The 14,664-nt window shown below is 33.3% G+C and overlaps 1 protein-coding gene across 1 annotated transcript in view; it reads left to right on the top strand.

Annotated features, from left to right (window-relative positions):
• The window catches only part of PTPN12 (protein tyrosine phosphatase, non-receptor type 12), an 81,007-nt gene that overhangs the window by 36,667 nt on the left and 29,676 nt on the right, over window positions 1-14,664 (top strand). Inside the window, exons 2-6 of the mRNA XM_004676901.2 lie at window positions 2,685-2,793; window positions 8,136-8,212; window positions 10,129-10,224; window positions 11,129-11,167; window positions 13,978-14,049. Of these exons, the coding sequence (XP_004676958.1) occupies window positions 2,685-2,793; window positions 8,136-8,212; window positions 10,129-10,224; window positions 11,129-11,167; window positions 13,978-14,049 (393 nt within the window). The remainder of the gene's footprint in view (window positions 1-2,684; window positions 2,794-8,135; window positions 8,213-10,128; window positions 10,225-11,128; window positions 11,168-13,977; window positions 14,050-14,664) is intronic.

The following is a 14,664-nucleotide window of genomic DNA, read 5'->3' as shown; positions in this document are numbered from 1 at the left end:
AGACTGTTTCCTTTTTCCTAGAAGTTGTTTTGTTTTGATTTTTAAGAATGATTTATTGATTTATGCATATAAGGGCTGGAGTGTTGGCTGCAGGTGTGTGTGGGGGAGTGACAGGGTTTACCAGGAACAGATGGGAAGCAGCAGAATAGGTGCGTTAATTGAAATACACTGTTGAGGGAAATATCAGGCGAGGCAGGAGAGGTCTGCTGGGCCATGTGGGTCACTTCCCTGGCCAGGAATCAAACCCATGCTTCAGTGGCTGCCTCTCTGCTTCATAGTGCTGAGATTTAGCCCCTTGTGCCACCAGGGGAGGGTTTCCCTCAAAATTTTTTTATTGCTATATATATTTTTTTTTTAAAGATTTATTTATTTACGCATACAGAACTGGGTACAGGCCAGAGGTGCAGGGAAAATGAGAGGAGTCACCAGAGACAGAGTGGGGAGCAGAACAGGCTGACTGACAAGTGCACTGCAGAGGGTAGCAGTGGGCTGGCTGTCAGGAAAGGCCTGCTGTGCCATGTGGGTCACCTCGGGGGCCGGAATAGAACTCATGCTGAAGTGACTTTAGCTAGTTAACTCTGTATGTTTTTATATACTTTATTATAAGAACATAATGTTAATTTAAAAATCAAATATATGCTTTAACCCACTGTGCCACCAGGGAGTGCCCTATTGATACATGTTTTAATTTCGTTGTCAGTTACCTAAGTTACATCCCCCTGGGTTTATGCACCTGTTTAAATTTTCTGTAAGTCATACTTGCACACAGCATATGCATTAAGATACTGTAAACATCTGAAAACAAAAACCTTTGAACAGAGAGAAAATAGAAAGTTTTTGATTAAATATGGAAGATGATATATAAATAACTGAGGTGATATATTTTATTATGGTGTACTAAAATTATGAACATCTTTTCTACTTGCCTTTACTTTTTTATATTTGATTTTTTAATTAACATTATGTTCTTATAATAAACTATATAAAAACATACAGTAATGTTTCTTCCTTCCCATCCACTTCTTATAGTGACATATTTCCACTCCCCATAGACAACTTTTGTTAATTAACTTTCCAGAGATACTTTCTCCACATGTACAAATTACAGATATACATTTAACATTAATAGTAGTGCATTACATACACTGTTGTGTTACCTGTTCTTTACAATTAATATACATTTTTGTATCATATATACAAACAATGTCCTCATTTATTTTCAACTACATTTGGTTTTATTTAGTTTATTTATTTAGTTTTGTACTAACAGACTTTCGATTGTTTGCAGCTTTTGCTTGTATAAACAATGCTATAATAAAGTACCTTGTACTTACATTATTTCACACATGTACTGTTTTATCTAGATGACAGATTTATGAAAGTACAATTTCTGGTTAAGGAATCGGGTGTATTATGAGATTGTCTGATGTTCTTTTCTTGCCATTATTCTATGGAAGTTCTGGTTTTCTCACACCTCACCAACAGCCCATTTACTTTTTAGTAAAATTTCCCTGCTTACATACTTTGAAATGTTTATTACTACAGGAAATAGCCTCATAAATGGGGAAGATTTTACTTTGGCAATGAGCCAATGCAGAGCTAGTTTTTTTCATCTTAAAGAAAAAAGTGTGTGTTTCTGGTTTTGTGAGGACAAAATTTAGTCGTTTTCAAAGAAAAACAAAAATGTTCACTATTAATATGTAAGTGCTTGTTCATATACTGCATGTTAAAGTTTATCATAACAAGAATAAGTCAAGAACCTTGAAGTTCTGTGATTTTTTTTTTAAAACAGATAAGCATAATATTCTTAGTTACTTAAATACAAACATCTCACAAGTAAGGAGATAAAATGGTGAGAAAGGTAAATGTTACTATAATTACTTTTCATTTCAATTGTATTTAATAATTTGTTGAATTGTGAAACCAAAATGCTTTCAATATGTCTTTACTCCTAGAAGAAAGTAAGCTCCTTTGGTATTAAATACCAGCAATGTAGTGGAGTACTGAATTTAAACAATTCACAATGCTGACTTTCAGTGCTTCTGAAAGCAGGAAGTGTATTACTGACATGCAGAAATATTCCAGGCCAAAGAACATCCCTACTGCCATATGTGGTAAGAATTTGTCACTAACTCACAAACCACTTCTGTAATACATGAATAAGCAGAATTGGTCTTTGTTGAACATTTCCAACTCAATATAAAAGAACTTTATTTTTCAGTGTCTTATAAGTAACTATTAGTTTATGCCTTAGAAGGAGCCTGGCACATCATGGGTGCTCAAGGTTTATTGAGAAAAGGAATAAAGAAACTTGTACACAAAGTTTTAGGCATGATTTTGGTTATGAGAACTCAGTTAAAATACAGAAATTGCATGAGTGAGTTAGGACTGAGTTAAGTATTCTGGCTAAACTTATCAATGATTTCTTTAAACTCGATTACTTTTACTCCACTGTCCCTTTTCACTGCTTGTTTAGGATATCAATCTTCTGTTTTCACTTATGCTAAAAAAATTATCCTTGAGTTAATTATTAAGAGCCATGGAGATTCTGTGAGCTTAGAAAAACAGGAAGTTGAGTTGTAATTGAGGTTAGCAAAATTCAGTGAAGGGCTATTTGTAAATGATTAAAAATTTTGAAAATAATAATATTTACTGAACTGAAGCTTTCTTTTTTTTTTTTTAAGCGATTAAGAAGATTGTCTACCAAGTATAGAACAGAAAAGATTTATCCCACAGCCACTGGAGAGAAAGAAGAAAATGTTAAGAAGAACAGATATAAGGACATACTACCTTGTAAGTGTGAAATGCTCTTACTAGAACAAATAGAAATGATACTCAGCAGTTTTGTTGCGTAAACAACTCTATTCTTCCTCTTGAGTTTGTCAGGTAGGTTGCAATTAACATCTATTGGAAGGTACACTATAAGATAATTTATAATTGTGCTTCTTGTTTTTTTTTCTGATGGTAGGTTTTGATTTTTTTTTTTTTTTAAGATTTGTTTATATATTTATGTATACAGAACTGGGGTGCAGGCCAGAGGTACAGGGTCAGTGAAAGGATTCACCAGAGACAGATGGGGAGCAGAACAGGCAAATAGAGGAAGTACACTGCTAAGGGGAGTGGCAGGCTGGTCAGGAGAGATCTGCCGCACCACGTGGATCACCTCCAGGGTCAGGGATCGAACTCGCACTGGCACAAGCTACGGCCAGCTTGCAGTACTGCATCCTAACCCATTGCGCCACTAGGGAGGGCCTGATGGTAGTTTTTATTGCTTAGTTTTTTTTGCTTTAAGCAGCACAATTTTTTTTTTAAATTATTACGAAAGTTTATTTTTACATCATTTTGCACATTTTTTTTTCCATCTTGATTGTAATCCCCGCGGGTTTCCCATCACCAAATCACCCGTGTGCCACCACCATAGTCCCATGTATTTCCCTCCCTTCCTCCTCCCCCTCCCTCCCCCCCCCACTTTTGATCCCATTCCCCACTCCACCCCCACAATATGTCTCTGGTATATGGTTGTTCATTATTTTTGTTATTTTCTCGCCTGGTGCATTATACTCCTGCTATGAGTGAAACCATCCGGTATTTTTCTTTCTCTTTCTGGCTTATCTCACTAAGCATGATCTTTTCCAGCTCCATCCAAGTTGCAAGCAGCACAATTTTAAATACTAAAATAGCCGAGTCATAATAACTCTGAATGTCCTCCTCAAAGGAGATACTCTATTAAAATAATAATAAGTGGGCCCTCCCTGGTGGCACAAGGGGTTAAAGCACAACACTATGAGGCTAGCCGCACACACTACAGGACAAGTTCTGTCCTCTGCCCCAGAGGTGACCCACATGACAGCAGACTTCTCCTATCTTGCCCACTATTCCCTCAGCAGTATACTTCAGTCAGTCTGCCTGTTCTACCCCCCACTCTGTCTCTGGTGAATCCTCTCATCCCTCTGCTTCCCCCACCACCTCTACCCTGTTACCCAGTTCTTGTATGCATGAATAAATGAATCTTTAAAAAATAAAACCTTTTTGCAACAACTTAGATGGGGCTGGAAAAGATCATGCTTAGTGAGATAAGCCAGAAAAAAAAAGAAAAATACTGGATGGTTTCACTAATAGCAGGAGTATAATGGACCAGGCAAGAAAATAAGAATAATGAACAGCCATATACCAGAGACATTTTATGGGGGTGGAGTGGGGAATGGGATCAAAAAACGGGGGTGGGAGGGGGAAGTGCACTGGACTGTGGTGATGGCACATGGGTGACTTTGCGATGGGAAACCCACGGAGATTACAATTGAGATAAAAAAAAAAAAGGAAAAAATGACGTAAAAATAAACATGTTATATATATACATATATATGTGTGTATATATATATATATAAAAGCAGGAAACATATCCACACAAACAAGTAAACACAAATGTCTATAGCAGCTTTATCAATAACAGAAACCTATACTGAACAGTTTTATATATAAAACTACTTTTATATATATATATATATATATAAAACTTTATATATATATATATATAAAGCAGTTAATTTGGTCTATGGTTATAACAATAAATTTTGTAACATACTAATATATTAACTTACTGTCTATTCATAAGAAATTTAAATGACTAAGAATTTAAAAAATGAATCATAGGGTCCTCCCTTGTGACACAGCAGGTTGGCGCTACACTGTGAAGCTAAGCCAATCCCGTCGTTGCTTCAGTTAGTTTTCAATCCCTGCCCCAGGGGTGACCCACATGGCACAGCAGACTTCTGTCTCGCCTACTGCTCCCTCAGCAATGTACTTTGTTGATCTGCCTGTTGTGTTCCCTACTCTGTCTCTGGTGAATCCTCTCACCACCCCTGCACTTAAAAAATAAATAAATAAATAAGGTGATTCATGTCTATGCATTAGCTGTTGTCAGCAATCTAAATATGTATCTCTGAGAGTGTGCCTTATATTGATAGCATTATACTCTAATAGTAATGTCAAATTTACATTCTAAATAGTTTTTTTATTGCAATATACTTTTTTTTAATATTTATTTATGCATACAGAACTGGGGTACAGGCCAGAGGTGCAGGGGTGGTGAGAGGACTCACCAGAGACAGAACGGGGAGAAGAACGGGCAGACTGATAAAGTATACTGCCGAGGAGCAGGAGATTAGGAGAGGTCTGCCTCACATTGTGGGTCACCTCCAGGGTAGGGGATTGAACTCTCATTGAAGCAACTGCAGTTGGCTTGCAGTTCTGTGCTTTAACCCATTGTACCACCAGCGAGGGCCCTGTAACATACTTTTAACTTATAAAAAAGCAGACTCATATATGTTCCTGTTTATAAAATAAAAAGTTCATATCATATCCACTGTCTTAGCGTTGCTTTCCTCTCTTTTCCTTTAAGTACCTTGAAATACCTCCTTTGCGTGACACCATTCCCTCAACTTTCAGTATAGGTTTCTGTTCGTAGAGGTGACATTGTTTATATATTTCTTCTTTGTTGTCATAGATTGATGTTCTTCACAGAGTAAAACGTTGTGACTTTAAAGAGCTGCTTTTGTTAGCAATACAGCTTAATCTGTTTGAAGTTAGGTTCTTGTAAGAGTATAGAAGCAGTGAGCAAATCATGGGTAGGAGTGATTGCTTTCATTTCTTTGATATTCTTTAATATCTTTCTATTCATGTTAATGCTTAAAGAAGTAAGAATAATAAATAAGAAAATATACTTGATGTTATATAAGCAGATTAATATTGATTCTATACTTCTCGATACTATGATTATTAAATTTAAAGCAGTGAATACAAAATTTGCTTTTGCTGCAGAACTTTTTTTTTTTTTATGCATACAAGTACTGGAACAAAGGCCAGAGGATTCACCAAAGATAAGACTAGAGGCAGAACAGGTAGATCCCCTGAAATATACTACTGAGGGGAGAAGTGGGATAGACAGCAAAGGTCTGCTGTACGATGTAGGTCAGCTCCCTGGCTGGGGATGGATCTCATGCCACAGTGACTGGTGATAGCTTGATAGTGCTGAAACTTCACCCCATGTACCACTAGGGAGGCCACTCTGCTGTTGAACAAAAACAAAAACTGCCATTTCTATGCCCCATCTTGAACCTCCTGTATCAGACTTAGGTTTGAAATTGGGACTCAGAAATCTTGTATTTTACTTAGCTTTTCCCAGCCCTCCATTGCTGTATAAGTAAGGATAAATGATAAGATTGGGAAGATGTTGGTAATTATTAATAGTGGGTAATTATGCCTTTATATTTTTGTATTTGTAAAAAATGTTCCATTATAAAAAATTAAGTAAAGGAATACTGGCTTGCTGTAGCACCAGTCTTGACTGTTATTTGGGTGCTGTTGTTCTCAGGTGTGTCAATCCTCAGAAACATTTACTGAGGATCAAGTGCTAAACCAATAAAAATGTCTGCCTTTGAGGTACTTGAATAGAATCTAATGTGCCAAAAAATAGGATAATTATTTGGGACCCTCCATTACTGGCAAACAATGTGAGAGGAATGGTATATAGTTACATAACATGACCTTATTCTCATTTACCATAAGCAGAGCACTTAAGATTTTTTTCTTTATTGAGGTAACACTGGTTTCGATTGTAGTGTATGTTTTAGGATTGCAGGTTCACACCTCTGCATATATATGTTATCATAGCAAACCACCAAGAAAGCCTCAATAATTCTGCATCATAGAGTACTGCAGTGTGTGTGTGTGTGTGTGTGTATGTGTGTGTATTTTCTATCTTGGATGGCTCAAAAGACGAAAAGAAGACATGTAGGATATAGTGAAATAAGAAACAGAATTAGTAAACATGTAAACATTCCTCAAAGAACATGGTAAGGAGATAAAGATAAATAATTTTAATTTGAAAGGACATCTTACAAGTCCTTGAAAAAAATTTCAACAAAAGCATAAAATGAGCAGAACTGAGACTACAATATGTATAAATTTTGGGTCATTAACAAGTAAGTTATTCATTAGTTGTCCGTTAAGAACTTGCTAAGAAATGTATTCCTGTCATTGCCTTTTTTGTATTTCTCCTTTTTTTTTTTGTTTTAATTGCCTTTAATATTATTTGTCCCTGGATTAAACAGGATATAATATAATAGAGAGGCACATTTCATGTTATGGTGTTTTCTGTTACAGAAATATTAAGCAATCCTGCTACTTTAGAATTTCATACTTTTCAAAATTTCACCCTCCAGATATTTATTAAAAGGAAAGTGAAAGATGGTAGTACTACAGTTGAGACACCAGGGGGACATCATATTAACCAAATGACCAATGTTAACATCTTGCCAAAAATACACAGCCTTGTTTCAGTCTTAAGAAAAAGAATTCAGTCAGTGGAACTTTTATAAATTGGAGTAGACTAAGGAGAAATATTTGAAAACTAGTAAAATCTGTGCATAGTCGACTTCCTAACTAACAGTATTGTAATAATCTAAATTTCTGTTTTGGTAATTGTGCTATGGTCATTTAAGATGTTAATGTAAAGAGAAACTGAGTTGGCTATAAGGGAATTCTCCAAAGTTTTGCTTTTCTATGAATTTAAAATTCGAAATAAAATGTTTTAAAAATCTGTACGACCTGGAAAAAAAATGTTTACACAAAGCTGATTTTCTTCTTTACATAGATTTTATATAAGTCAGTAGAAAACAGACTTGGAAAAAATAGGCATGGATATAAAAAAAATTTATTATAAAAGAAATGTAAATAAGTTAAAACTGAAAGAAAATGTACAACCATTTGTATAATTCAAGAAATGTAGGTCTGATTTGTAACTTACAGACTGTCAACTATTAAAAAGTATAATAACCTAGTCACTCTCAGTGATAACATTTATATATTGGCATACACCTTTTAGAAATTAAGGAGGGGTTTCTCTGTTAGGGATTTACTCAACTAATCCTGCCAAGAGGTAGATATATGGCAGGCAGTTCATTTACATCATGTTGGTTTTTAAAGACTTATTTTCTGTCCACGTGAAGTTAGAAAATACCTTTATAGTCAATTTCATTAATTTTTTTGAAGTATTTAAGACTATTTCTTCATATGGCTTATCAAAACCACTGCTAGCTAAGAGATGTTAATTTATGAAATTATTTTTTCCTTTGTAGTTGATCATAGCCGAGTTAAGTTGACTTTAAAGACTCCTTCTCAAGATTCAGACTATATCAATGCAAATTTTATTAAGGTATGTACTAACTTTTAAGTGTGTTTATCTGCCATGCTTAATTGTCTTTTTCCACACTAGTTTTATTAAAGTTTTTAAAAAGATTTATTTATTCATGCTTACAAAACTGGGGTACAGGCCAGAGGTGTGGTGGGTGAGAAAGTTCACCAGAGAGAATGAGGAACAGAACAGGCAGATCTGCTGAAACACTCTGCTGAGGGGAGCAATGGTCGGGTCAGGAGAGGTCAAAAATAAAATTAGAATGATAGCCCTGATTTGTACATTTTTTATGTGCTTTCCTTCTAAGGATTTTATTCCTATAATTGCTAGTTTTATCATAGTTTTTTATTTTGTTCTTTTGCATTGAAAGCTTGTCTATGCTACTGATTGATAAATCATTTTCTCAGTTGCTGTTTGACTTTATACAAATATTCATTGCCATTACCTTTTGTTGAACCATATAGGCTGTTCTGATTTTTCTTTTAAAAATTTATTTTATTAGGTAATGGGAAACCTGCGGGGATTACAATTGAGATGGGAAAAAAATGTACAAAATGATGTAAAAATAAACTGTTACAAAAAATTTATTTTATTAATGCATACAAGAACTGGGGTGCAGGCCAGAGGTGGAGGGGTGTGTGTGTCTGAGACAGAGGATTCACCAGAGACAGAGTGGGGAGCATTGGGAAGACAGGAGAGGTCTGCTGCACCTTTTGGTCAGGCTTCCTTGTTGGGGATTACTGTAGCTGCGGATTAGCTTCATAGTGCTGAGACTTAACACCTGTGCTTCCAGGGAGGCTGCTGTTTCCAATTTTTCTTGATCTGATATTGCAGTGAACATTTTTATTCATTGGAATAATTTACTAAGGCTGTAATTACTAGGTAACACTGATTTAAAGATATAGACTATAAACTTAGATTAAGAGCTTTTGCCACTTACCACTTTTTAAAGTAACAACTCAAATGCAAGATTAGATAAGTCTTAATGTAGATAAATTTTGTGTGGATACTCTGATCAAAATAATCAAGTTCTGATATAGTTATCAATAGAGACAGATATAGACCACTACTTAAAGACTTTGTATTCGTTAGATACTCTGTTTTTAATCTTTAGTCATATCAGTATAGTTTCAGTTATTTTTAGCTATATTTACATATATTGATACAATATTTTATTGGCAAAAATATTAAGGTGGTAAGAGTTACGTGGTAAGATTGATATTATATACTCATTGAAGAGTAATGGTTTCAGAAACTTTTTCAGCAAAGAAAATTTTATTGTGTTTCTGAAAAAATAATGAGTTAAATAAAAGCTAATACATAGGTGGCTTGCTGTTAGGTGGTATTAATGTTTATATTTTTATAAGGACATTTGTTAAAAGTTCTAGTTTTTACTAGAACTATGCATTTAATGACAATAATTGATTATATGATTGTATTATTATGTGTTGATTTAGTATTATAGTTAGCAGTCTTATCTGGTATATTCTTGGGTTTCTTACTAGCGACTCAGACTTTCATCTGAATAGATAGTTGAAAGTAGCTGTGGAAGAATCTAGCTAAGAAAAGAACTGAGAAAACTAGTTTTACTATTTTTTAGAATCAAAACATGTTTTTTATGTTTATGCTATAATTAGCATTATTAACTAGATAGTAGGGCTTCTGCTTTATAAGTCTTAGGTAAATAATTTTTAAATTTGTATGACACAGGTTAGTCACTAAATCTGTGCACTAAGTCTGATAAATTTATTATCGTTAACATTTCACTAAAAGCTAAAGTGATTTTTTTCACTAAATCATGAATTTATTATGTAATATGAAGGAAAATTTTAGAAATGCTTTTGGTAAAAATATTACCAATAAAATTTGAAACTTTAGTTTAAAAAATAGAATTTGGCAATCATAATAAATATGAAATTTGCTTTTAACCATTTCAGGGTGTTTATGGGCCAAAAGCATATGTGGCAACACAAGGACCTTTAGCAAATACAGTAATAGATTTTTGGAGGATGATATGGGAGTACAATGTTGTAGTAAGTAATTTTTTCCATAATGTATTTTGGGAAGTATTACATATGATGACAAAGAAGTTTTTCTGAATAAGGACTGAGAAGAATTTTAAGTGATAATGATTTATTAATTATAGCTAATGTTGACTAAAAAGGCAGAAACTGACATGTTTCATTAAATTCTCTTAACTATTTTTCTTTTAAAAGCTATGATATCAAGGGTATGATCCTAATTATATACAATATTATAATCCAATGTTTTCTTAATATAATAAAGAAATAGAGGCTGTGTGACACTTTATATATTGTCCAAAGTCAATAGCTACTAAGAAAACTACCAAACAGATTGTTGGGTAGAGAGATACCTATTAAACAAGTAGTGAAATGTTAATGGTAGAGTAATAGAGAGTGGCTCTATGTGGTTTTAAAAAATTCTTTCAAACATTCAACAGATTTGCTTATAAATTTATAAAATGTTGGGGTGGGGAGGGGAGGTAAATATAATAATCTTTATGTTTAGACCCTTAAATTTTAAATACATTCAAGCTTAGATAATTTTATTAAATGTATTTAAAATATTCAGTGGTACTGTTTCAGAATTATACTAAAAGTGATATTTTAATATAATCTCAAAAGTCAAAAGTAAATCCTTAATATTAATAAAATTTAATTCCAATAAATGGTGGCATATAAATTGAAGCCAATTTAATTTGTTACTATAAAGTCAGTCCTTATTTGGCAATGAGTTTTGGTGATTTCTTTAACTCTTACTTTTAATATTAAAGCCATTTTGGGAAGCCAGGTATTTTTTGCTTATGGTAAAAAGTAATTCTTGAAATTTACATTTTATTTAAGAAATAAAATTGTGTTTAGCTGACATATTTTTCCTCTGTTTCCATCACCTTCCCACTCCCACCATTCTCTTTAGATCATCGTAATGGCTTGTCGAGAATTTGAGATGGGAAGGGTATGTATAACTATTAATACCTAAATAATGTGGAGTGTCTTTAATATAAAGGGGTATATATTCCTGATCTTTTATTGTATTTTGAGCCTAAGTAGTTAAGGTACTATTTTTGTGTCTGTGCTTTACTGTTTCTTGCACCTTACTGTTTTTTTTTTATTTCATAACTATATGATTTGCTTACAAGTCATAGAATTTATCATTTATGTTTTATGTATATATTTTTACCTCATTGTTCATTCTTCTCTAAAGTTAATCCCCATAAAATTTCTACCACAAATGCACCCATGAACAGTCACGATAGCCCTTTGTGCTCTTCCCTCCCCTATTGGATCCCTCTTCCTCCTGCTCCTCTGCTGAATGTCTCTTGTTTATAGTTTGTCTGCTAGTTTTGTCTTTTTACCCCCTTGATCCCTTAAATAAAACCATCTGATAGTTTTTACTTCTGAGTTTACATCACTGAGCATGATCCCTTCCAGCTCTGTACATGTTACAAATGGTACAAGTTTATCCTTTTTACTGCTATATAGGTTTAAATATTAGATTTTATATTATTTTCAATTTTTAAAAAAACTTTTATTTACGCAGATAAAAACTAGAATGTAAGCCAGAGGCAGGGGGTGGAGAAGAGTTGAGATTGACCAGAGAGAGTAGGGAGCAGGACAGGTAGATCCACTAAAATACAATGCTAGGTAGTAGTGAGGGAGACAGGAGAGGTTCTGCTGCATCATGTTGGTCAGATTCCTGGCTGGGGATGTAACTAGTGTTTCAGTGACTGTTGATAACCTTCACAGTGCTGAGGCTTAATCTTTTGCAACACCAGAAAGACCTAGTTTTCAAATTTTTAAAGTTGTTATGAGTGGAACACTTTGGACTGAACTAAAGGTATTTTTAAAATAGTAATAAAGTAGAACATAAGAAAAATAAAATAGTTCTTATAAACATCAATTCTTGATTAAATATTCTGATTTCTCTGTGAATAATCTTACATTTTGTTTGTTTATACTATCTTTAAAGCCAAGAGAATTTCTTTATTTGAAATACTGGCATTGGTAGTTTTATAGTAAATCTTCATTGGAGGTGATATTTTTAGATAAAACTTAAGCTTCACCTTTAATAAATGTCACACACAAATTTATAAAACAAATTATGTGGTGATTGAAGCTTCCTTAGTGTAATATGCTCATTCAAGTAAAAATTACTTTTATAAGAATTATTGAAGTTCCATTAAAATTCACATATCTTTTCATAAAGAATACACTGCATAAAGCAAGGTAATCTTTCAGTTACATGAAATGTATAAATCTTTGGAAAACCTTATTTTAACTTACAATTTCTTTCATTCCTCTCAACTTTGTCCTTTACCTGTAGTAGAAATATTAAGTAATGTTGAAAGTGAGCAACCTAAATTTAGATAATATACAAACTGAGAAATGTTTAAATAATTACCTGAGTAATTGTTAGTATGTACTACAATACCATTGTTGCTAGTTGAGTGGTACTAGAAAAATTAAATGTCCTTCTTGTAATGTTTTCTTACATTACTATTAAGGTTTAGGAGTTAGCTTCTCTGTTCATTCTAATAATTAGTTCAGATTATGTATCAGTAATAGTTCTTGATAAAAAATGAAATTGTATTGAATATAAAAATTTTTAAAGGGTAAAGCTATTGTGAGTTTTTGTGTTTTGTTAGTGACTTATTAATAAGTTAGGAGCTGTGGATTAATTTGAGAATGGTGACCTAGTGGGAAAAAACATAGATAATGAAATATAATAAACCTATACTTTGCTGGCATTTTGACCCTGGAAGTTACCTGTTGCCCTCCTCCCCAAATTTCAGATTCCTCATCTCTGAAACATGATATGTGATTCTAGATTATATGTTTATAATTTCCAGTACACAGATTTTGGTGTAAAATTGGTAATAGTTTAACCTGGAATACAAGTAAATACCAATATGACCCTTACTGAATTGCTACTCATTTGAATGGGAGGCATGTTAAATCAGAGCTTTCAGTCCTTTCTATTACAAATTAATCTCTTATAACTTGTATCATCTATAAGTTTAGGTTTTCATTTACTTACCTAATTTTCTAAAATAATGCAGCTTAAAGTTACAAACAAATGAAAATTTGATGTTTCATTTCTATTCCTATTTAAAATGGGAGGGTAAGAATAGAAAATTGGGTATACTTTCTACAATCTCTAATAAAAGTAGATAATTTACGTAAAACTATGTGTGCCTGGTTTTTACAATCAAATGCAAAATTTGACATGTACTCTTAATTAGTACTTGCAGCAATCATGTAAGACAGGATTATTAGCCTTTTATAAAATTAGTGCTTTAAAAAATTCTCTTGATATTAAATAGGATACTTTTCCCACTATGCCCCAGATTTTACTCTTAACAAGAATTCAGCCAGCTACTAGTAGATGTTCATTTTATAAGTATTAAAACTTGTTCCTGGCAACCCTTTATTCTGAGTGGACCTACTCTGTCAGACACTTTTTTTTTAATTCATTTTTTTTCCTAGAGAAGAATTGCTGGTCTGTAGATCAAGCAAATGGCAATAAACAATTTAAACATTACTGTTAATAAGGCTTTTATGACTAATCTTGTAGAAATTGTAGAGGAGCCCACCTTTAAGACCAGTTGGATAAATATGAGGTCTTCTAGCACCTTACCTACTAATGGTAGTTTTTTTGTTTTCTGGAAAAGTAACAAATTGAACCAGAACGCAAAATATCTGTGAAAGTTAAAAAAAAAAATCCATTGGATTACTTACTAAAAAAAATTTTTTTTTGGATAACAGAAAAAATGTGAGCGCTACTGGCCTTTGTATGGAGAAGACCCTATAACATTTGCACCATTCAAAATTTCTTGTGTAAGTACCTAAGTTTATATTGAGTGTTTAATTAGAAAATTGATGTACTGGACTGATAAATGATTATAATGTGCTGTGAGTCCATTTTTTATGTAAACCAACCACTCAATGCTTCCATATAAATCTACACTGTTATAGTAAATATTAATGATGATGTTTGCTTTTTTTATACTACCTTTAAATCCAGAAGCTTTGTGTATATATAAGGTCCTTGTACCTTATGTTAGTTATTTCAGTCGTGGTATAACAGTTGATATGTTTATCTGAATAAATGAAGTACTCATGCTTTGATCTATTTGAAAATTTATTCAAAGTATTCATTTCACATTATATAAATGGGTATGGCCATTGATGACTAAAGTATAATAAATCATGTTTATTTTTATTAAAATTTTTTTCAAGATTTTTTTTTTTATGCATACAGAACTGGGGTATAGGCTAGAGGTACAGGGGTGGTGAGAATGGGAAGTAGAATGGATTGAGGAAGTACACTACTGAGGGGAGCAGCAGGCAGGCCAGGAGAGGTCTGCCGCACCATGTGGATCACCCCCAGGGATGGGGATCAAACTCAAATTGAGGAGTGGCTGCTTGCTTACAGTGTATGCTTAAACATGC

This window comes from Condylura cristata, unplaced genomic scaffold (assembly GCF_000260355.1).
Source record: "Condylura cristata isolate star-nosed mole 26May11 unplaced genomic scaffold, ConCri1.0 scaffold00005, whole genome shotgun sequence".
NCBI classification, from domain to species: Eukaryota; Metazoa; Chordata; class Mammalia; order Eulipotyphla; family Talpidae; genus Condylura; species Condylura cristata.
The sequence above is the reverse complement of the archived record's forward strand: the minus strand, read 5'-3'. Positions and strand labels throughout refer to the sequence as shown.